The sequence below is a fragment of the Etheostoma spectabile genome, chromosome 4 (genome assembly GCF_008692095.1).
Source record: "Etheostoma spectabile isolate EspeVRDwgs_2016 chromosome 4, UIUC_Espe_1.0, whole genome shotgun sequence".
NCBI lineage: Eukaryota > Metazoa > Chordata > Actinopteri > Perciformes > Percidae > Etheostoma > Etheostoma spectabile.
The window spans coordinates 23,238,163-23,262,470 of record NC_045736.1 but is presented as its reverse complement, the minus strand read 5'-3'; the positions used below and the strand labels follow the sequence as shown (position 1 = coordinate 23,262,470).

Here is a 24,308-nt window from a genome sequence, read left to right as displayed (position 1 = left end):
AGAGGTGATTGTGTGTTATTCTGTGGACACCATTCATTTACACATGGAATAAGAGGCTGGGGCGGGCCTATAAGCGCCTGAGCTGGTGGGGGCTAAAGTGAAATTGGCATTTTCAATTTGTTCCGTGACATGTCTGCCTTGGTCTTTTCACACATTCTTCTGCCTCACACTCTCTCGCAATCCTCCTTTCCACCCCCTCCGTTTTCTCTCTCTCCCTCTTCCTCATTATTCCTTCCCTTTACCTCTTTACAAACCTCCTCCCCCATCAATCTCAGTCGGACTTTCTCTCCCCTGCCTCCATCCCCCGGAACGCCCACAGTCAAACAAGGAAATATGGAGCAGATTCCTTTATCGCATATACCAAACATGTCCAGAGAAACACATGTGCACACTGTACTATAAATATACATTCTGCACACGGGACAGTTTCCAAGAGACGGATGCCAGCGAATGCATCAAAGACGGATCGCTTAGTCTATACAGGAAATAAAAAATGATAAATAAAAACACATGAAAGCACAGGAAGATAAGACACTCACACAACAACACACATTTGAGAGGACAGCTATGATTTGTCTCCGCATAAGTCCAAGCATATAAACTTCTTCAATCTTTCCCTCCCTCCTCCCCTCTCCCCCAGGAGACCACCCAGTCTGCCTGGGAACAAGAGCACTTCCTCACCGGGTAGAGATGGAGAGAACATATGACTGTGTTTGAGTGTGTATATGCACGCAAGACAATGAGAGAAAAGAGAATGGCATGCACTGGACACTGCAGTGAGAACATGTGGAAAGAGTAAAACAAAAGCAGCAAGGAGAAGATAAAAAGAAAAAGCTATGGGCGGTATCAAGCTAAGGGCAGGATCATTTTTAGCAATTGTTCAAGCCGCTGAAGGTGTTTCAATATTTTGCAATTATTCTCTTTGCCATTAGAACATATGAACACTAGACAACATAAATGCTTCACACATTCACACAGAAACAGCATAGTGGCTCAAAACCAGTGTTGTAATGTAACGAAGTACAAATACTTTTATGTTACTGTACCTAAGTAGAATTGTCACATATATGTACTTTACTTCGTTATTCATATTTCCGGAAACTTTTACTTTTACTCCACTACATTTCCCCTAAGCATCTTAGTTACTCGTTACTTAAAAATTAAATAAGAAGAAATTTGTTAAACTGGGAAAAATGCAAGTTTGACGAATCATCACTAGACTGCAAGTTAATGCACGCTCCATTCCAGGTGGTGAAGTTATTCCTGTTTGTTGCCAAATGAAGGAAATAAATAAAAACCATAGGCCAAAACTAAAAAAGAACAGGACGAAGCATGATTCTAATATTTTAGTACATTTAATACTTAGTAGATTTAATATCACAAATTTACTTTTGATACTTAAGTGCAGTAATTATTAGATACTTTAAGACTTTTACTCAAATAATATTTAAAAAAGTGACTAACTTCTACCAAAGCTATTTTCTGGGAAGATACAAGTACTTTTACTCAAGTATTGCTTTCAAATACTTTATACAAGGCTGCTTAAAACACAAAGTGGTCAAACCCAAAACAGCAGCAGCAGCAATAAAGCTCCATTAGGCAATATTTTTTATAGACATTGAATTAAGTGATTGCTCGTTAAGAGAAAATGGTTACCAATTGTTTTGGTTGGCCAGAATGACAAAATTACTAATCACTACTATTCCAGCTCATATTAAATGTTGCACAGCCTCTCCTAGGACAGGACACCACACAAGCCAAAACCAGAGCTTGGTGGCAACTCACAGGACAAGACACTGAAATATTATTTGGGCATGTATGGATATTTGGTCAAAAGACAGGCAGTTAATGAATATGTCCAGTATTGAACGTGCTGGTGGGTTTACCACAACCCATAATTCTTTAATCATCCTGTCTCAAACTCAAGCAGGAGCTTAAGGACAATTTTTTTCACGCAATTCACTGCCAAATATGTGGTAATATTATATGCATTTCTCTATTTCAGTGTTGTAAACTAAGTCTTTTCTTGTTGCCCTGTTATATCCCCTCGGGAAGACAAGCGACAGTAAAGGACATGGAGTCAAGCTTCCTTCCACATCCATCCCCGCTTCTCTGATGACCGGCCAATTGGAGCATGGCCTGATCCCCTCTGGATCACATGAGACGGGCCAACCCCGCTGATAGAGAAATAGATGATAGATGTGTGTGGACCTCTTAACCCCTGCTTTACACACTGATAAGTCCTCTCTCTGAAACACTGCACCACGCACACTGGAGGTGTGGAGGTGCTGACAGCTATAACAACACTGCCTGCCCTCTATCCTTTAAAAAAAAGAAGAAAAAAAAGAGCCATGTTACAGGTATGTGTCTGTGTTATCCTCCCCTTTGAGGATGTATGTTCAGGAGGACATGGACAGGGATCTGCTTGATTATTTACCCTTTCTCAACAACAACATGAATATTTAGTTAGGGAGACGTGTGTATGTGCATGTATGTGTGTTTAATGGGCAGTAGAGGGTGGGGGAGGAATAGGAAAGGTTAGGTTATGTTCCAAACTCATCTCCTCTCATTGCACCAAAGGCTTATTAAACTTTCATACTGAACCGCCATGTGACACAATGCACAGCTCAGGGAATACACACATGCAGCTCGGTGCATGGTTTATTCACAGCACAGCAGATTCCAATATGAAATGAAAACATTAAGCAGGTTACTCTCACATGGGCATGATTTGCATGTGTGAAGAGGAGAGAAATCTTTAAATAGATCCACAAAAATCACTATGTTCTATATTTAGTAATTTAATCCCAATATTTGAAATGGTATAGAATGATGTTAACACTCCTTTTGTGTACAACCTTTAACCCGAGGAGACATAGAAGGCCCAAAATCAGACTGAAGGTGAGTGGAAAGACAAAAAGGGTTTGTTCATGATAAGCATTCTTATTCATTTATTTAGTTTTTTATGCTAACATGAACAGACAATACACAGACAATTACAAAATACAGAAGAAACCGAGAGAAGACACAGATGACAAGAGTGTTAATAAGTAAAATACAGAATTGACACTTCCGAGAAAAGAGTGATAGATAGATAGCTAGATGGATCCAGAAGAAAGAGTGATATAGAAATATGGAGACCAAGTAAATCACAAAAAGTGTGACATAATAATGGAAAGAATAAAGGCAGAAAAGTAAGAGAGACGTTGGCCCCACAATATTCTCTCAACGGAAAACTGCAGATGCAACCCAACTGGATTTCTCTCAGTGAAAACAGAAAGAGGGGAGTAGAGGATAGATGGATGGAGAACGAGGGGTGAAGGAGGGCAGGTATGAAGTAACAACAAGTACCTTCTGTGAGGGCCACAGCTAGCCTGAGGTCATTATACTATGATTCTAGTCAGAATATATGAGTCTCATACTGCTCCATTGGGTGGCGATTATGGGGGGTGTTTCAACCAAACATACCGGAGTATGTGAGTATGTAAGTTGAACTTTTGCTGAATCCCGTGGGAAGGATGGCAAAACCATCTTTACAATCAACAAATGTCTTGATCGCGGTTCTCTGTTCCTCTTTTAAAATGGATGCGCTGTCAATATCTTCTATAACAGACGCGATGGCGGAATTTTCACATCGTTCCAGCGGGAGCTGTCTTTGTTGTAAAGCAGTGGTTCTTAACCTGGGTTCGATCGAACCCCAGGGGTTCGGTGAGTCAGTCTCAGGGGTTCGGCGGAGGTCAAGACACACACCCGACTCATATGATTCGTGATGACACGCCCCGCTTGGCCACCATCAGAAGGGTACGGTGAACGCGCATATGAAACTGGTGGGGGTCAGTACCTCCAACAAGGTTAAGAACCACTGTTGTAAAGGAATTCAACCTAGCGCTCTTTGGTGACGTGGTCGATTACGTTACGATTGATTATCTGTCCATCGTCGTATAAAGCCCTGCCAATTAGATTGGTCTGAACAGCTCTGGTTCAAGCATTGTTACTCCACAAGGGATAAAGTCCAGACTGAACTTCCTGACCTCAAATGTTGTGGGCGGGTCGAAATTCGGCTGGCATCCAGATTAGGTTACAGCATGATAATTAATCATTTTAAATGTGTGTACAAGCTAAAAGGTTATAAAATACCAAACTAGCCCAGGGCAAACCCATACCTGGGACAGAACAAGTTACTCTCTTCTTCTTTCTTCCAACCCTAGCTTTCTTAAGGTGACAATGTTGGTTTAAAAACAAATCTGACCTTACAGAACACATCTATCAATCTAGATTATTCAAGATTTAAAATAGTTTTATGACGCCGTTTTAACAGAAGTCAGGACAGTGCCAAAGCAAAGTAAAAGACACAGACAGAATGTGAAATGTGTTTTGCCGGTCCACAGCAACAGTGCTCTTTTAGATGCACACAAATACACACACAAAACTTCGAGGCAGATATGGCCTCCTAATCAAGGATCAAGTAGTAATCCTTCCTATAGCTTAGCGTGTGTGTATGTGTGTATGTACTGTATGTGTGAGGTCAGGCGGCATGGAATCAGCCCGGCTCATAATAAGGGCCTGTTAGCCAGTGCTAATCGCTAATGCTAACAGGATTTGAGGATATGGCCGGACCCAGTTACCCAGCTTATCTCTTGGACACACACACACACCACACACACACACACACACACACACACACACATAATTTCTTCAATGATAGAAAGAAAAAGAGAGAGGGGAAAAATGCTGGCTTGAGGGAAAAATAATGCTGCCATAGCCAGTGTTTCTTATTTTCCAGCCTACTCATTAAGCTAGTGTAAGCTTACTAGACTTCTCCCCAGACAAAAGCCTGATTTCTGGTCGTTTGCAGAAACGTCCATGTTTTCAATATCCTCACCCTTCTCAGCCCATCCTTCCGTTGGCCATTATTCTCTAGCATCTCTAGTCCACTGCTCTGTCACACAACTCTTTTTTTTGCGCCAACACCTACTATACATATATTCACTCCAACACATTACTGCAGTACCAGACCATGCAACACACAGGCAAACAAGAGGAGAAATTAAAGGATTGTCACAGACTCCTCATTCACATCAATGACCTGGGTTGGACCTGGGTTATTTGACCTGTGGTTATTTTTTTGTTGTCAATTCAAACCAAGCCAGTCAACACGGGTTGATCCCTGGTCATGACAATTCTGATACGGGAGCGATGCATACAAAACACTTTACGTGCTGGAAATGTGGGGGGGGGGGGGGGGGGGGGGGGGGTACTGTCATATTAAAGAACAACTAACGTCACATACTCCAGTCCAGCTGCACACTACCAGAACTAGTGTTTTGTACTTCCTCATGTATTGCAGGCTGCCGAGATGTTGAGCTGCAAGCTCGGGCATTTGAGAGATAGAGCAAGAGAGAGAGAGAGAGAGCGAGAGAGAGAGAGAGAGAGAGAGAGAGAGAGAGAGAGAGAGAGAGAGAGAGAGAGAGAATGTGTGGAACAGAGAGATAAAGCTTATTTTATTATTGTTTCACAGCAATTACATTCTAAAGCCCATAATAACCTTTGAACACTCAACAGATGATTTTGTGGAGACAGTAGTTTAATTCTCCTGCTCTGCATTTCACTCACTGCAAGAAAGTAGAAAGTATCCAGCTGCAGACATGTGTCTCTCTCTGGGAGAGAGGGAGAGAGAGGGAGAGGGGGAGAGAGAGAGAGAGAGAGAGAGAGAGAGAGAGAGAGAGAGAGGAGAGAGGGGGGGGGGGGGGCAGTGCTTTGAATTAGAGAAATGGAATTTTATTTTCAGTCCTTACATTCCAAAGCACGGTGAGACAAAGTTTATGTTGTTGGTTTGTCAACCAATGACAGTTTGTCCCGCCCCTGTTGTTAGCGCCCATGGCTGTTTGCCTTTAACACTGAAATCGACCTACGTTTGACCTACCTCTCAACATGGGTCGCGAAGCCGAATCGGTCAAGGCGGCTTAAGCCCTTGGTGTAAAAGAGGTATGATTGAGCTACAAACTAGGATGAGACAGAACAATTTACACTGGGGTCAATTGGTGTGGAGTATCAATGTACCTGTCCTAGCTAGCAATAACGGCTATCTATTGTTTCTAATTGATCAATTTATACTTATCATTACAAACAAAGAGATTCTGATACTACTGAAAGGTGTGACAAATCATGTCTTGTGTGCCAGAAGATTTTCAGGAAGATCTACCCATCTCTTTTATTAGATACACTCCTTAATTAATATCACAGAGTTCCTGTCACGTTCATGTCATTAATAAAAGGGATTCCAGCCAAATGCACTATTCACACTAACTCCTTGCACTTTTATTGTAATCTCTGATACTTTAATGGAGGCAGGGTCTCCACTAGGGTTTGACCATCATCTCCGCTCCTCTCTTCTCATCAGGCTGATAGCATGATACTCTCTTGCTATAACAATCACTTGTGCTGCTTTGCTTGCCCATCAATCATCACACAGAACAGAAGGCATTGAAGGATGGAGCACTGCTATAAGAGAGGGGGGGATTTATTAGAGTAAAGGTTACAGATTGCAGAGATACAAGGAGAGAGACAGAAATGAGAAATAGATGACGAAAGTGAGGTGGAGGATGCTGCCATATGTTGATAGCTGAGCAGCAATTAATTCTTATTAATCCGAGACAGAGGAGCGGGAGCTGTGCTCTTCACCTGTCAGGGGAGGAGAGGCAGTGAGCCAATGAGGGGACAGAGATAAAGAAAAAGGAGGTGGCTTGAAGAAGAGGAGGAGGAGGTAGAGATGGAGACAGGTAGATGACTTGGAAATAGGGAGCGGGCATGTTGGAGAATGAAGAAATGCATTAGTGGAAACTGAGGGCAGAGTGCAGAGAAGCACCTTCTCTCTCTTCCTTCCCTCACTTCCAGCTGCTTCATAGGAATGGATCGGAAAGCAGTCAGTGTAAATTGGAACAGACTGTTAAAGAGTAAATGTGTATATTTGTGTGAGTATGCACGTGACACCTCATTAAATTCTCCATGATACAAACAAATGCAAGGTAGTGCCCCAAAATCAAAATGGGATCACTTCTGTCTAAGATATCACATGACTTGGGAACAAAGTAATGGAACAATGAATGGTCTTCAATCTGCAACTCTCCAAAATAAATTCCAATCCACCTGCGCACACACACACACACACACACACACACACACACACACACACACACACACACACCACACACACACACACACACACAGTCCGCAAGCCAATTAAAACAGTGTCAGTGTGTACTGTGGCTGACTGCGGTGGCAGGTCTAGTGTTTATATCTCATTAGGCTGTGCCAGGCCATGCAAGACCAGGCTGTACCATGCTCCGCTGCGCCTACCCTCCACCGACCAGCGACCAGGCCTTCATTAGCCCTGTCTCTGTCACCTTTAGGACTGTGTATGTGTGAATGTATGCGTATTTATTCAAAATGACTGGGTTTTCTTTTAATATAATTAACAATTTTTAGTTTTTACAGCCAGTTAAATCTTTTTACAAATCCCATGAATTTCAGACAGTCTTCAGAAAGTCAGTTTCTAAAGTTTCTATCAGCGCTGTGCCGCACGCACGCACGCACGCACCACAAAAGGTTGTGTGACACTATTAGACCAGTGTGGTTTGTGGTAACCACTCTCCCTGCAGACATGTTAGGCATCTTCTCTGGACCTCTATTTGGTCCGTCTATTAAACCATTCATCTATCTATCTATCTATCCATCTTTCTTGTCCGCCATCCTTCTCTCATTTCCCATCGGAAAGGGAGCAGCTTATTTGTCCTCCCTCTCCTCCAAACTCTCCCTCTGTATGGTCTCTTTGTACTCTTCTTCTTTCCCTCCACCACCTCATCTGTCTCTCTTGTTGCTCCCTCTCTTTCTCAGAATCTCTCTGCATCCAAACTTGCCTTTCTTTTACTTTCCCTCCTCAGCCTGCTGCCCTCTCTTTTCCTTCTCCAAATCTGTTTGGCTGTTTTTCCCTTCTGCTGTCTTCCTGTGCGTGTATGAGTGTGGATGTGCATGGGCTCACACTCACAGGAGCATCCGTGTCTGCTGCCCGACTGCAATTCATCATCATTTTATCTGCCTTAATTGGATGCCATCAGGACCCCTGATACTTCCCATTTCTCCTTTAACAAACAGCTGCTCTCTCGGCACACAGAAGAATAACACACAGACACACACCCTATTCCAAACTACATTTTCTTCTTTTGCCCCTGTGTCTGCTTTTTTTTTTCCACTGGTGAAGGAGTGAGAGAAAGAGGGTGATGGAGCGGCCGAGTGGTTTATCAGACGGAAGGTAATGGTGTAAGGCCCGAGCTGATATTATCTGTCCTCACGGTCCTGCCCTACAGGGAAAAACAAGAAAGAGGGCTAAAGAGGGAGAGGGAAAGAAAGAAAGACAGACAGAAAGAGAGAGAGAGAGAGAGAGAGAGAGAGAGAGAGAGAAATTGTAACACTAAAGTACAAATGGACAAACAGTTAGGAACAGGGGGAGATAAAGGAACAGAAAGAGGCAAAGTCAAAGTCAACAGTTCAACTCTCTTGTTTCAACCTCAGACTCCAAATGATGCCCAGCAGCCTCACTGACCTCAGAGTGTGGTCATTTGTATGTAAAAGCATTGTGTGTATATGTGTTTATTCACTTCCATGCACCCTCTGGCGCTCTAAGCGCAGCTACCCAGTCCACAGCTCAGCATCTTACTGGCCTTTGCACATTCACCTCAGCCTGTGATTGGCCTACACAAACCAGGAAGCTACCTGGGCCGGGTCAGAAAACCAAAAGAAACCAATGTAGACACGAGCATGTTGTTTTGGTTGCTGTTGACCAGAGTTAATTGCTACCATAAGGCCTGGGGGATGGCTCCGTATGTGTCACTGGTAATGTGGGCTTGTTTGGCAATAAGAAATATGGAGAGGACTCAGTTTTACGAAATGATCAGCATTTTTTATCATATTTACTTGCTATAGGACCTTGGACAATCTGCTATTTCATCAACTTTCACAGGTTCCAAACATGCTGAATTATGTTTGGCTAAGTGAGTAAGGGAAAGTGAGAAAGGGAAAGTGTGGGAAGAACGATATTTTGTAAAATATAAAAGTTCAACACAGCAAAAATGTAGAGCTTTAAGCTAATTTAAAATCCTTACCTAAAACTCGTATGCAGTCTCAATACCTTGGATATCGTGTGGCCTACTTGTTTCCTGTCTCTGCTTGCTAAAGCCAACCTTTCTCCGATACGGCATTCTTTCTCATGTCTTGTGATATGCTTGTTATTTCCCTTTTGGGATCAGTTGGTATGTTCAGTAACCTTATCCAGAAATACCATAGCGTCAATATTTTTTCCACATAAGCAGATATGGATAGTCAATACCAAACAAGGTTAGTATAGAGCTGATGTTACACTATCGTATATCATATGTGTCACGTATACAGTAAATTATTGACAGCCTCCTGTTAGGAGATACCATATAAGAGTATTGAGTTATTACAGCCACTGTAAAAAGAATAAAGTATGGGAAACTCAAGTTTAAACATGATCTGATGGTGGATATCGTAAATATCCTGTGAATGTTTTTCTTCTTTTGGATAATGTGATATATTGTATGAAAGATCGGAGAATGACTTTTTACCTCAGGGGAGACTTTTGAGCTGATTTTCTCCCTCACACCCTCTCATCTCTCCCCCCACCCTCTGTTCTCTTTAATATCACTTTTCTCCATTCATCTCACCTGGAATTGTGTGCTACGCTACAATTTTCCTAGTCTTTCTTGCCTGTTCTCATTTCCAATTTTTTTTGCCATTTGCACAAACTAGTATTACATCTCTTCTTGACATTTTTTCCCATCCTTCTTTCCTCTGTCCTCTGCACTGATCCTTTCCTCTGTCTTCTCCACCTCTTTTTCCCACTCCCTTCCGTTATTACGTCATAGTAATTCTCGCCACAGCTTTATTGTCTCTGCCCTTGTCCTCATCTTTCCCACAAGTGAGTATGTCAGTTAACCACTTCTGTGTATCTCAAACACAAGGCTAAACTGTGGATTAGCACCCCTGTGTTTATCCCATTGATTAGCAAACCCCCCCAACAGTCTTCTTGCAGTGGTATAATGAAACTGCACAGCTAAACACACACATACACAACTATCCCGGGATCCATAGCCAGAGGCGTATTGAAGGATACACAAGTGCACACACGCACAGACACTGATTAACTCCCATCCTTGTAGCCATAAACCAAAGCAGCAGTGTGTACGCAGCATAACAGATGAAGTCTATTTCTACTGCAGAGCCATACATGATTCATAGAGTTGGTGCTGAACACTGTCAAAGTAGGAACAAGCATTAAAGGGGGTGCATATGAAAAGTACAGATAAAGGTCTATAAACGAATAAACTAATATTTAAGCCCCTCATTCTTTTGAAATACTGCTCCAGAGCTATAATAAGACTCATTCTAATAATTCATGACTCATAATTACACTCATAAGCTCAGGCCTAGATGAGTTATGCCTTAATGGCAAGTTCATGCATCTGGCACCTTTGTAATCCACTGAATCTAACTACGACCTCATGTAGACTCGATACAAGTCAAGATGGCACAGCTAATTGCTAACAAGGGCTAAGCACTGACAGCCCAAGGCTAACTGCTGCTAGCATGTCTGCTTTGTGGACATCAAATGGAGAAGTTCAGCTTTTGTCTGGGGCTGGGCTATGCAGCTGATTAGCACTGGCCTTGCAGCTACAATGAACAGTCAATAAAGTGACATCTCTGTGGAGAGACAACCCTATTGCTAGCTAATTAGCCCTGCCTTCACAAACAACTTGCTAGCGTGTGCCAGCACCCAAAGACTGGCAGTCGATACAGAGAGAATCAAATGTTGTGTTAGCTGTCACAGTGGCTACACAGCAAGCTTGACAGCTAAACAGAGATACGTGTGTCTGCTAATTTTTATATGACTGTGTAGGCAAGGTGTGGCATAAAGAGAGGGGGTAAAGTTCTTTAAGGTGCTACAGCTCATTAGCCAGACATAATGACTTCTAGATGTTTCTACTTTATTTGAATCTGTCAAAGATTTTTGTCCATGTGCGACATGTTGTGGTGACAGTTGCAACATTCTCATCTAAAACAAAATTAGTATCAGCAACTCAAATCTCATGTCAGCTTTGTTGCATTGCTTTATATGTGTAGGTAGAAATAGACAGGGACAGGCAAGCGGCAAACATGAGTGTATGAGAGACAAGAGAGATGCAGTGAAAAAAGTAGGGAATAGCAGAAAGAAGAAAGTATGACAGAGGGAGAGGCAGAGAGAGAGATGAGCTCTACAGGCAGAGAGAGGAAGGGAGAGAAAGAGGTATAGAGTCGAGATGTAAACATGATCAATCCGCTCCCAACTAGGTTCAGAGACAGACTTCCTCTTCACATTTTCAGCCTCAGTGAAGCACATCGCTGGCTACCTCTTATCTGTCACGCTAGTTGAAGTCTCACAAACAAACACACGCACACGTACACACGCTCACGTACACACACACATACGCACACGCACACACACACACACACACACACACACACACAGTACAGGCATATACCCACATCCACAGACTCTTCTGCCTACCTGTAAATCATCTATACAGACACACAAATCCTTATTAGAAAACTTCTGCAAAAAACATCCATGAGGACACTTTATTCTGGCATGCACCACTCATCCCTACCAGCTAAAGCCACAATTACATTAAAAATCATAGAAGCACAGAACTAAACTGTGATGGCTGACGGCTGCACCGCTCACACTATATATTATGTATCGCATGAACCATGATGATGTGTCATAATTTCAACCAGTACATAGGCCACCTAGGAAAATTACCTATCCAATGAAGGCTTACCATGAGTGTGCATCAACTCAAATAATGTCAATGTGAACTCTGATGTCAATATCTATTTGCCAACCATCAGTTTAATGTGGGAAGATCAGCGCTGGATGATTTATCTAGATTGGGTCCAATCGAGTGTCCAAGTGGCGCATGGTGATCTATCAGGACAAAGAGCATGTTAGTGTCCAAAGTGGTCATTAGTTGTATGAGGCCATTATTTAAACCCTGGCTGAGTCAATGTCCTTACAGGGACCATGATTTAGTAACCTAGTTGCATTGATTACTGAAGAGTAATGGTACTAAATGACTATGCTTTTAGTCGATACAAAATCCAAAATATCACTTGCAATCTAGTCTACACAGTAGGAGTTTTGGACTTATTTACAACTATGCTTTATCATCTGCTTTATTTTGTGAGTGTGTGAGACAAACTGTCACATATCATTTTCTTCTTACCCAACTAGGCCTGCACCATTAATTGTTATAAAATCACAATCTCAATTCACCCTGTCCATGATTTCATTTTTAAATGATTTTGATTTAAATGAATTTGGTTCTCATTTAATTTTACGAGCCAAATACTTCACAAACGCTACTTTTTTTCTGTGACTTTTAAACAGACTGTTTAAAATAGGTTTTAAAGAGCTCCCAAGCACTGCAATGCTCTCCCTTCTCTTCATTGAGGCCTCTATGTTTACAGGCTTGTGGTGATGCGCAATGTCCTATAGGTGCCAAAAAAATCTATGTTTGGTTAAAATTATCGAGTAAATATCCTTAGTTTTCGTCTTTGTCAATGTCTTTCACAGAGCAAATAACATGTCTTTCAGACCAAGACATTTCCCGTCGACATGTATAGTTTCCGACTAGGAACCCAGAACTTACGACATACCATGTAAAAAAGTAGCCAACATTTGAGAAACAAACACAAAAAAGGCTAACCTAGCTTACCTTAACAAGGTTAAGGAGAACGCCAAGCCCCCTTTCCCTGAAACTGAAGCTAACCCTCATAACGTTACGGTCATGGATGTATGGAATGTGTAGGGACAGCAGCACGATTGAGACAACAGCAGAACAGAGAACACTACAGGCGTGCTTTCACCGGCAACCCGATAGTTGGTTAGTAAATACGCAGGAACAAAAGCGAGAGGGAACATGGGTTAATACGTGGATTAATACTGGGATGTAATACAGTGTGAGTCGATTGACTTCAAAAAGTTCACTTTACTCGAACCAAAGCTCAAAACACCTGTTGATGTCTGTCTTCTTTAGTCTGTTGGCTATTTAGGTTTTTTTCCTGGAACACGTCAAACATGTCTTGTGTAGACTGTTTACATCTGTGCTCATCATCATATGTACAATGTATGTACTGGTGTTATTGTTGAATATATTGTGAATACATATTTCTAAAATTGTATGATGTTTACTGATGATAACTTTTTCTGACCTTTTCGAATCCCCTGACAAGTAACCCATATTAAAAAAAAGACTAAACTAATAAAAACCTAAACTAAAATTAAGAATTAAAAAAAAAAAAAAACTAAACTAGAAAACCCGCTTTAAAAACTAATTAAAACTAAACGGAATTTGAAAACAAAAAAGTCAAAACAAAATAGAAATAAAAACTAATGAAAAATGCAAAACTATAATAACCTTGGTTTGGTACTGCAGATTTGTCTTGTTTTGTCATGGTCAAAAAAATCGTGGTAGAGAATCGTGATATCAATTCTTGGCAAAAAAATCATGATTTGTATTTTTCCCCGAATCGTGCAGGCCTATACCCAACTTTCGGCATCTTTCAACCTGAATCCTTTTGATACCTAAAACAGCAACTAAACAGCAACCAAATAATCTCTGTCAACGACACGATCCGTGCTGGTTTCTTTTTCTTATTCCTACAATGACACTACAACAAACCACCAACACATGTGTTCTCCACCACTGACAGAGCTTTAATGGCATCCACTCGTACAACCAGATTACCCAATTGTTCTATCTTTTATCCATTCTTACTCACCGCTGTTTTCTGGCACTGGATTGAGGTGCTGTTGAAGCGCAGGGCGGGTACACTAGTGGTCTCCCCCTGGATGTGGAAGACGCATTCATAGTTCCTTTGTCCTGATTGGGGCTGGGGCAGGTTCTTGGCAGCTAAGGTGATTGGCTTGGTCACCCCAACAGGGATGTAGATCTGGGTTGAGGGAAGGATCTGAGGGCAGTCCTGCAAAGACAAAAAAAAGATACTTTTAGTTTTTTTTCCCCCCCAAAGGAGACAGTTATGGAAGAAAGAGAGTGAGGTTGTTCAAAACAGTCAGAAGAGCAAGCAAACAAGGCACAATAAGATAAGACAAGGGGTGATGAAATAAAAGCGAGCAAGCGGTGGGTTACATATTTGACTTCACGGCAGATTTGCCACAACACACTCAGCCCAAGAGATGTGCTGTGATGCACTGTTAAGATGTGATACAGGCTTGTGCAACACTCCCACTGGCTTTGCACCAGATTTAAATGCTACAGGACAACAGAAGCTAGAGAGCTTTTCATACAAAGTTCACAAAAGATTATCTACCCAATAAAAACTATTCACATCACAACAGTGCTGCATTTTTATGGCATGTAGATAGGCTCCAGTGTATTATGACCATGTTTGGAATTGAGTAATGAGCTCATGGACTGTTTGTGTGTGTGTACATTGGTCACTGATATTGGCCAGAGCTGACAAGAGTCTTGTTTAGATCATCTAGAAGCCGCCCATCCACTAGATCATGCCACTGGAGTACACCACCAATGGGAAAGGGGGTGTGTGTTGTGTGTGTGTGTGTGTGTGGTGTGTGTTTTGTGTCCCTGCATAGATGCACATGGACCAATACGTTTCTTAATGAACAATTGCATTAATGTGCGTCTGGACATGTTCACTTCAACAGAATAAGACAGGACAGTCCACTCAGTATGTAATGTTCCTAGATATGCATGTGTGCTTGTGCTGGAAGAAACTGAGTCATTACAGCGCTCATGCCATGATGTGGCAGCAATGCAGATCTCGTCAACACTGAGAAAGAGAAAGACGGCGAGAAAGAAAAAGAGCCAGTGGTTGGTTGACAGATCTTATACATATATATATAGCTAAACACACCCACACACACACACATGCACGCACACACACACACACACACACACACACACACACACACAGTATAGTTAAAGCTTGGGTGGAACTAACCCACCCTGTACAGTTTGACACAAAAAAATAACAAACCAAATCACTGCTGACAAATCACATATGTACAACCTACAACCTGTTAAGTGACTCATATAGTAAGAAACATGTGGCAGGCAGACAATGCTATTTTATGTAAGGAAAAAGGTCTCTCAAACTGTGGACTTGATTCTGATCAATCATTCACCTTAAGAAACCCAAATACATTTTGCAGCTGAGTTTAAACAAATGCCTCTTTAAAACCTCCAGACCAAAATACGTCTGTAACTAAATCCATGCAACAAGAGCGTAGAAGAGCATAAAATTGACAGTGTTGCAGGACAGGACAACATGGCAAGTCAGAAAAGCTTAGGATAGGGAAAAAAAAAAAAAATCACTGTGCAGCCTCTACATGTTGTAGCTGTTCCTTTAAGCAGATAGCTGGCTCCCTGTCAGTGAATTTTTCTTTTCCCTCCTTTCCTCTGAGCTGTTGTACATTAGAAGCTGCTGCGCGTCCCCGGGGCCTGAACACAATGCCGGAGTTTGTTCATTAGGCTGCTTAGCCCTGGCCTTGTGTGTCTGATCACACACAAACACATGCACAACACATAATGAGAGAAGGGAATACTATAGGAGGAAGAAGCGGGCTACAGAAGACCTGGTGTATAATCAACTATGAGGAATGTGGATAGGGGAAGGGGAGAATAAATGGAAGGCTCAGAAGGAAGAAGTGAGGTAGGAAATAATCAAGGGAGTAAGAGGGAGAGAATGAGGGAAAGAAGGAGGGGGAATTGAAAGATGGTTGGAGAAAGAGGGAGGAAGTGAAGGGAGTGGAGAGAGAGAGAGAGAGAGAACTGAAAAGAATTGGAGAGAAAGAGAAGGAAAAGTGGAGGAAAAAGCAGATGATGCAAGTTAAATTGGGAACATAGCAAACTGAAACGGAGAAGTCTGCTGTTGACGTGAGTAAAAAGAAATGGAAAGACTCAAGAAAGAAAGGATCAAACGAAAAGAAAAGACATTTAAGAGGAATGCCTGGATCAATCTGCACCTTTTCTTCTCTTTATCCATCCCCTCCATCCATCCATCCATCCTACAGTCAAAACCACGTACCCCAGCTCTCGACAACATCCTACTTAATTAACAGCCTGGAGCCTCAGACTACGCTTGATGGAGAGGGCCAGCGATGGAGAGAGAGAACGACAAAAAAGCAGAGATTGATTTGCACTTGTGGCTTTTGAAGTCCTGCCTCAGTAAAAATGATACTCATGTCAAAAGCTGTGGGCTTGCTTCGTCAAAAGGTGCTACGAGAGTGGAAAAAAAGGTTTTGAACATCCTGCTGCTAAATCTAACTTGTTGACGCCAGTGTGTCAGAAGTTAGCATAGCCTCTAGCGCAAGCTGCAGCCAACCAATGTTTTATTCATCCGCCTATTGACTTTGTGTCAGCTCAGCTGTCCTGATTGTCATTTTCTCCATATAGCATCCCTTTCCTTCATTTAGCCCCCTGAATTGTCATCTCAATGACTATATCAGTAAATAAATGGGTTAAATACAGTAGTCTTAATGTGCAATGTGTAGTTATAAGTTACTCTATACGTTACCATAATGGGAAAACAGAAAACAGGTTTTCTGGGAAATACATCAAAGACTTTGAAGTCTTACTATAATTGCAATGCAATTCAATAGCAAGTGAATCAGTGCTGGGATTCATTGCTGCCATGTTGCAAGAGTTCAGGACTCATAGTGCAAGACGCCCCTAGTTTTTTAAATACAAGATCACACACTGTCTCATTCAGTCCAAGAAAGAATAGAAAGGGGTTCTCGGAGAAAGATGGTGGTAGGAGGGAGGAAAAAGAGGATATTGAGGGAAGGCAAAAAGAATATAGTGAAAAGTTCTCTGAAGAAAGAAACTATTTAATCAGTATTTGTGACAGGTGCCAAAACAGTTCAAAACCGGCATTAGGGCTACAAAGTGCAGAGTACACTAAAACAATATTTCACTGGGGGGATTTGTTTGAAGACATTTTTTTCTCTTTTTCTTCCCTTTTCTTGACTTCTCAGCTTTCACTTCATCTGTAAAGACGGAGGCTGTGGTTTTCTTGGCCAGATGCGACATTTCAGGAAGACCAACAAGGGAGGAAGAGAGGGTACTGCTATTTTTTTTTTTTATGTATGAGTGTGTACTTACTACATCGGTGGGAAAGGGGTGTGTGCATAAATGGTTCAGAGATGGTTGCAGGTATTAAGTTAACTGGCTTAAAGTTAGTTTATTTATTCATTAGTTAAATGTCCAATAGCAATTTAACAAACGGAAGAAAGATTTTTGCACGGAACCGGGACCTGCTTCATTATAAGGTTCACTTTGTCTCCTATAACCGGTATGAGCCTTTTATAGTAACGGGGGGTACATGTGTGTGTGAACTGGAAATGATGCGTGAAGGAATGCACGCCACAGATGGCTTCTCCGCACTAGAACACGGCACAAAAACATCTGCTCTATTTTGAGATTTGGATAACAGTCTTTGCATTCTGACATCTTCATAAGCATTTTAACACCAACACATGAGGACACTGTAGCAGATAACTGACTGCCTTTGTCAAATTTAAAATTCTTTGTTTCTTAGAACACAAAAAGACATTCATCATTTACTGTGAAATAAGCTCTCACACCCTGTTTGGATTGGGCTGTAAAAGTGTGTATTTGTACCTGTGTTTTTAAGTAGGCAAATAAGTGTATATATGTTACAAAGTGTGTGTTTATGATGCCAACTACTGTTCATAGCCAAGTACAGAGGGGGCTTTCCTTACCTCTCCATGTTTGTTTTCCCTCAAAGACCGCTGTTAGCTTTGCTGCCTAAGGCTAGAGACAATGTTCCCATTTGTTAACAGTAAAGGCATATATAATTATGTAGATTAATAAGATGTATTGTATATATTAACTCATTGAAAATGTTATGCATACTGAAGAGGAAACATTTCTAGAGAAAAAAATCAGCCAAACTATTAGTCCTAACAAAAGTATTCTTAGAATGCTTGACCTATATTTCTTTACATCTTAGTGCTGACACCCAGATGCCAGTTTTGATTGATTGTTGCCATGAGCTTTCTCAAAGCAGAGCAGCTGCCATTCTAGGTCAAGCCTGTTCTAAAATATTCCTTCCTTCATTTTCAATGCACTCTGATGTGTACTGCACCAACTCATTCCCCACCAAATGGTAAAAAGTATACGAAAAGAATTATTAAAACAAGGGTTTAGTAGGCAGATGAGATAATCTCTACTAAGTGAGCAAAACACCTTTTAACATTCGCCAAGAGCTGACAATGAGACAGTCAGCAGGCTGGTGTGGATGAGTGTGTGTGTATGCAGATATGTAGCAGGTGAGCGATTAGAATCAAGACATACTGTAGATGGGTTTGGGTGAAAGGGGTGTGAGGAATTGGAGGAAGAAGATGAAAAGCAAGTATGTGATGCTATATAAATGAATAAATGAATTTAAAAGCCAAAAGAGAATTCTGAAGGCCTTGACGTAGCCTGACAAGATGTAAATTAACAATGCTCCAAAAACACTGCGCATATGTAATGGGGCGGGGGTCTGGACATTTTTAAGCCCCTCCCCCTTTAAGTCCATCAATAATTAATAAACTGCCTCTGTGATGGGGGGACTACAAATCAGGGAGAAGAAAAAATAACATGCTAAATAATGAAGTAAAGCGATATGGGGAGCCCATGGGGGAGATGAGATGGCATGTGTGGCCACAGAGGAGCGAGGGGGGCACACTGGTACAAATAAGAGGGACTGTGTGTGTGTGTGTGTGTGTGTGTGTGTGTGTGTGTGTGTGTGTGTTGGTCTCACACACAGGGGTCTAACAAAGGAGTATATGAAGAGTGTTGAATGCCTGCCGACATGCCCCCCCAGGCCTTCTGACAGAGGTCTCGCGTAGGAAACCAAAGAGCCGTCTGTAACCTTTAACTAAAGAGCCCCATCTACTCCTTGTTACAATCCACTATACATTAATATTATATTACAATAAGTGGCATTTGGTGGATCCTTTTATCCCAAGTAACGTACATGACATGGTGTGTTTTTGCTGTGTGAAACTCCAGTTGTAATGAAGCCTCTAACCTTTGTAATGACTTCCAGTGAACTAATAAATAATACTGGGCAGAAAAAATGTATATGATAATCTGTCATATAAAATACAATTTAAACTGTTTTTGTATCACAATTGTGCGGCTTTCTGTCCGCCGGAAATACTCCTATAAACGCACAAACCTAAAAAGTAGTTTTTCTCCTTCCACCAGCCATTTGCGCATCCTTTTGGATAGGAATGTAAAAACATACAACGAGAACAGGAAGAAAAACCAAAACTTAAAGGAGAATTCCAGTCAATTTCAACACGTAGCTCTACTAAATAACACGGAGTAGGCAGCATTGATTGTTTTCATTCTTGTTACTACTGACAGCACTCCTAATTTACAAACAACGGAGCTGCGTGATGAAATTGACTGGAATTCTCCTTTAAGTTTTGGTTTTTAAGCTGACAGCGAATTCAGACGTTCATTCGTGTAGTACTTTTGAAAAAGTTCAAATGCTACTAAATATGATGGCGTCGATTACAAAACAAAAAGTTCTTTGAAAGGTTTTTGATGGGTTGCCACACAATAGACATTCATTGTAAAATATAGAAACTATTTTAGAAATGCTTTCACAGTGCAAATGTGTTGTTGTTGTTTTTACGGTTTAAGACCATAAGTCTTATTACAGCCTAAGTTTGTTCCATGTATTTAAATGTTTAATTATTTTCCATAATAAAACTGTTTTATATAAAAAACTAAAATAGACAAAAAAATAATTTTAGATGAGAAGAATCAGGAAAATAGCATATGTTGTGATAAAGTACACAATGTGGACATTTTGATTTTGAATCATATTGTCAATGGAAGTCTGCTTCCAAATTATTTCTCAGTTAATATACACTAAGCAATGTCATATTATATCATGGCATGTCAAACATCACAATGTCTAAGTTAGGAACACATATTCCTTCCTCTTCCATGTACCAGCTGGCCAACAGCCACCTTTGTTTCAGTGTGTGTTTGTGTGTACTTCTTTGTGACTCCCACCAGCCACAGGGGGTAAGGCAGGAGCGAGACACAAAAGCCTACCCATAAAATCAGTAGTAATAGTGATTAGAAAGAGTGTATGTAGGTGTGTCGATGTGAAAAATAGGTTAAAATCTATAAGATATTGTACACAAATCCTTTTATGTAAAACAGTATACCAGTGTGCAATTATTATAAAAAGTGATATCTACACAAGCTGCAGGGTGTGGTACATATATGGAAGCATGTGTGTAAGACAAATTGTGTGTGTATGTGCATGCAAAGTTGAGGCAGGCTCATTAGCAGGAAGAAACCAGAAAAAAAGAAGAAACTTAATAAGGCAGCAACATGTAGAATAGTGCAGGGGCGATGGAAGCAAAGAAGAAAGAAAAAGGGACTTTGAACCTTGAAAGGGACTGTGAGATTGTCCGCCCACGTCCTTCGTTTTCTAGCAGAGTGGTGATGCAGGGAAGAAGAGATGGAGAGAAAGAGAGAGAGAGAGAGAGTGATAAGGAGTAAATGGGAAAAGTGTGCGCAGAGGAATGAGGGAGCACAGAAAGGAGAGTCTGAATTAAAGCGAGATGCAAGGGAAGGTGTGACATGAATCTTATTCAGCGTGGATTATCCAAGTCTCACAGAATCTGAATCTACCTACATATATGTTCCTTCTACACATACATACCTACATGGTACACTATCTGTGCTTTAATGTACCACCAGGCACACATACATCTTGATTTCTTCTCCTAATCCCTTATCCTTGACATTCAAGCAAGCAGCCAAACCTCCACACTTTATCCCCTCGACGTAGACGGCACGGTATGCTCTTAAAAAAAATGAAACGCAGGATGTTTCATTCTTTTTATGTTTTCAGAGGGTCTCCTTTTTTCTCATCATTCATTTTCATACTCTGTGTGTGTGTGTTTTTTCCGGGGGGGGGGGGGGGGGGGGGGCATCTCCTGGCACCCTGTTATCATTCTAACCCAGATATGTCAGCAGCGATTCAGCTTTTCAAAGACAAACCTTGATTTCAGAAGTAGATTACCTCTCCTGTCTGCTGCCGATGGCTCTTCTCTACACACTATTCACACATTTACTAAAACTGTGAATTTTGAAATCAAAAAGAAGTGGACACAAACTCACAGTTAGTATGCAGATTTGCTTTACAATTAAATTGATAGTCATGGATTTGCCATTTTTATAATTCAGCTTTTTGCCATGTTAAGATGGGCAGTATGTTTAGAGGAACAGTGTTTGGCTTCCCTTTGCGGTGCCAATGCACGGACTAGCGGAGGTCTGCCGAGAGCCACAGGATTTCGGTGGACCTCCATGACGCATTTCGTGTCATCAAGTGAATCTCGACAGACCTCCTCTGCTCTGCTCTGTGGGGAGCTCTGTGAACTGTGAACATTTTCCGGCACTATTCCTTCAGAAAAAGAGCAGAAACCAAATGAAGGAGGCCAGAACCACAGATTTGTGTAACTGAGAAAACAAACAACAGAATAATAAAGAAGTTTCAGTTTCTCCAGGTCACAAACAATGACTTGGCCCACTATCTATCCCACTGTGCTAAGCACATCCTAATTCATTCACACTTCACTGTCTTGTTTAAAACCCTGCTCGTGTGCCTAAACAAAGCTATGATACATACATTGGCAACATAAATTGGCAACATAAAACGACTTAAAGTACAAGTTGTATGATGCAATGTCAGTGAATAAAACTATCACAACGGCCAGGCCTATTCTTAGGTGAAACCGTGCAATCCAATGCATTTTCCGGCAGAGAAAGGACAAGTCAACAACCCAGCTTTAATGTGTCGTCTGCAGGACGTAACAATGCCGTCAGCCAACAGAAGGAAACTGGGTTAAATATAAGAAAATGAATAAAAACAAAATGGTTTGCTTACCGGATCTGTGAGGTGCTTTGCATATTAACATAATGCTAAGCCTTCATGTGGTGGGAAAAATAAACCCATTTTACGGTCTTTAAGGCATTGAATTCAGACTATGTGAATACCCCTGTGATACGCAGCTCTCCACTGGCACCTGCGTTCATCTCCATGTCTCCAAAGCTTGCATGCAGTGGACCACTGACCATTTTGACTTTCCATGGGAGTGCAATTGTGTCAGTTAAATGGAGGATGGAATGAAAATCAGTGCAGGCCACTTTACTAAAATAACATGGTGAAAAGCCCAACATGACGCCGACAGTTAGCCTGGCCCCCCCTCTCTTTCTCTCCATCCCAGCAGACTGTTGCAGTTTCTCAATCACACAATCTCTCCATCTCTGCTGTGCCTGCACTTTTGAGTTTGGTTTTCCTTCAGCTCACTTTGCAGTGTTATTCATCTGTCTCCAACTGCTGTCATCTCTTTCTCTCAGTGACTCTGCATTTATTTATTTCTCTCTCTGACACACACACACACACACACACAAGGGTTGATGGCGAAAATGCAATATTAATCTGTGTTCACCATTAGCTTGGCTGACTGTGAGAGCTGCGAAAATGAAGATTTAATACAGCCTGAATAAATAAAGAGACCTCACTGAAACATAGACAGACACTCACAAAGACACAAACACTAAAACACACTTGTACATGGCCCACAAACCTATCATGTCATCATATTCCTGTGTGGGCCTGTGTGCTTGTGAATCTTTGCTTCGGGTTAGCTCTTCATTAAGCTCTCGCTGATCTTGTATTCATTGCTGCAGCCAGCATGTTGGCTGGCAAAGCTGGGGTGATGCTCACTGCAACAGTGGGCCTTGCTGGGTGGCATAGGATTACATCAAGGAGAGAATAACATAGCAATAATGTTGCCCCTGAAACTGTTTTTTGCTTGTGCTGAGCTCAACTGCTTCACATTTTCTCAATGTCATATACAGATTAACACTTTTAAATAATTAGACCAAGAAAGTGTCCTTTGAATCTGCATAAACGTAACACTTAAAGCAAGCTGCATTAGCAAAATTTCACCATCTCCCATAAATATAACTCTGCCATCCTCCTGGGACACATTCTCCGTTTCAGTGTATTGTTTGTAATTGTTTGTTCCTACATATACAAATACATAAAAATGAATGGCGACAAAATTCAAATATTTCCTGCCTTTTTCTTTCCCTGATACAAACAGTATGATTGTGTGGGAAGCACACACACGCAGGAGTAGAGCGTGACTGAAGGGCTGAATTACATTACCACCACTCAAAAAAACAACACGCTTACACTTCCTTATGTCACTCCATTGTTCTCTATTAACAAATTAGAGGAATGTACAAGAGAGTTCGCCATAACACCTGAAACAATCCCACTTTGATTTCCCCAAGGTGGAAATGTGATTAGTGGTGTCGACTAGACACAAAGTATGAGGAAGTTCACAAAATCGGGGATGGTTGTTAGAAGCGGCTAAACTAAGGGTTAAACGCTGGACGATCACGGCCCAACTAGGATCCATCTGGCAAAGAAGGCATGTGGTTACTTCACCCTGTCGCCTCCACTTCCTCTCCATGTTCCCTGAATTTCTCTCTCTCTCCCTCCCTTCCTTTTAACCTTGGAGTGCATTTGGAAAATAAACTGCGTCACAGTGGATGTAATCTGCCGCTTGTTACTGCCAGGGTTGCCTCCCTACCCTTGTCTTTGTTTCTTTCTTTACTTTTTTCTTCCCTTCTCTCTCTGTTGACATCTGGTCTCAATTTCAGCACCTCTGTCTGTCTTTGGTTTGTCCTCGTGAAATAAATGAAACGCTGGAAAGACTGCATTGTTTTGGAGAACTGCATGGGAGATATTGCATCCCACCTCCACCCATTTTCTCATTTATATATTCCCTCATTCCAACATTGTTTATGTTAAATATGGCTTAGGCATGTGCTCTTTTAATATAAGGCGGAAACATGTGTTCCACATAGATGTGTTTGAGCTTGGGTTTATGTGCCCAGCTACAGCATGAGCTACAAAATGCATTTAGCCGGAGAGGAAATAAATTGACTACGATTAAACAATTAAGTCGTGTATGGTGATAGATGAGGCACGGGGAGAAAAGATGAAGAGAGAAAGATGGTGGAAGAGGAAGGACAGATAGACAAGAATGGAGTCTGTGGATTGCAAAAGTGGTCAGAAAAGGACAGATTTGCTGG

At 41.4% G+C, this 24,308-nt stretch overlaps 1 protein-coding gene and 1 long non-coding RNA gene across 2 annotated transcripts in view; both read right to left on the bottom strand.

Annotated features, from left to right (window-relative positions):
* The window catches only part of plxna1b (plexin A1b), a 203,582-nt gene that overhangs the window by 52,800 nt on the left and 126,474 nt on the right, over positions 1-24,308 (bottom strand). Inside the window, 1 exon segment of the mRNA XM_032513838.1 lies at positions 13,897-14,097. Coding sequence (XP_032369729.1) covers positions 13,897-14,097 — 201 coding nt within the window.
* Positions 1,004-12,741, bottom strand: LOC116688065 (uncharacterized). Its single transcript, XR_004331692.1, has 3 exons — positions 12,731-12,741; positions 10,395-10,401; positions 1,004-1,129 (listed from the first exon to the last, which is right to left on the bottom strand). It is a non-coding gene; the product is annotated as an uncharacterized LOC116688065 (long non-coding RNA).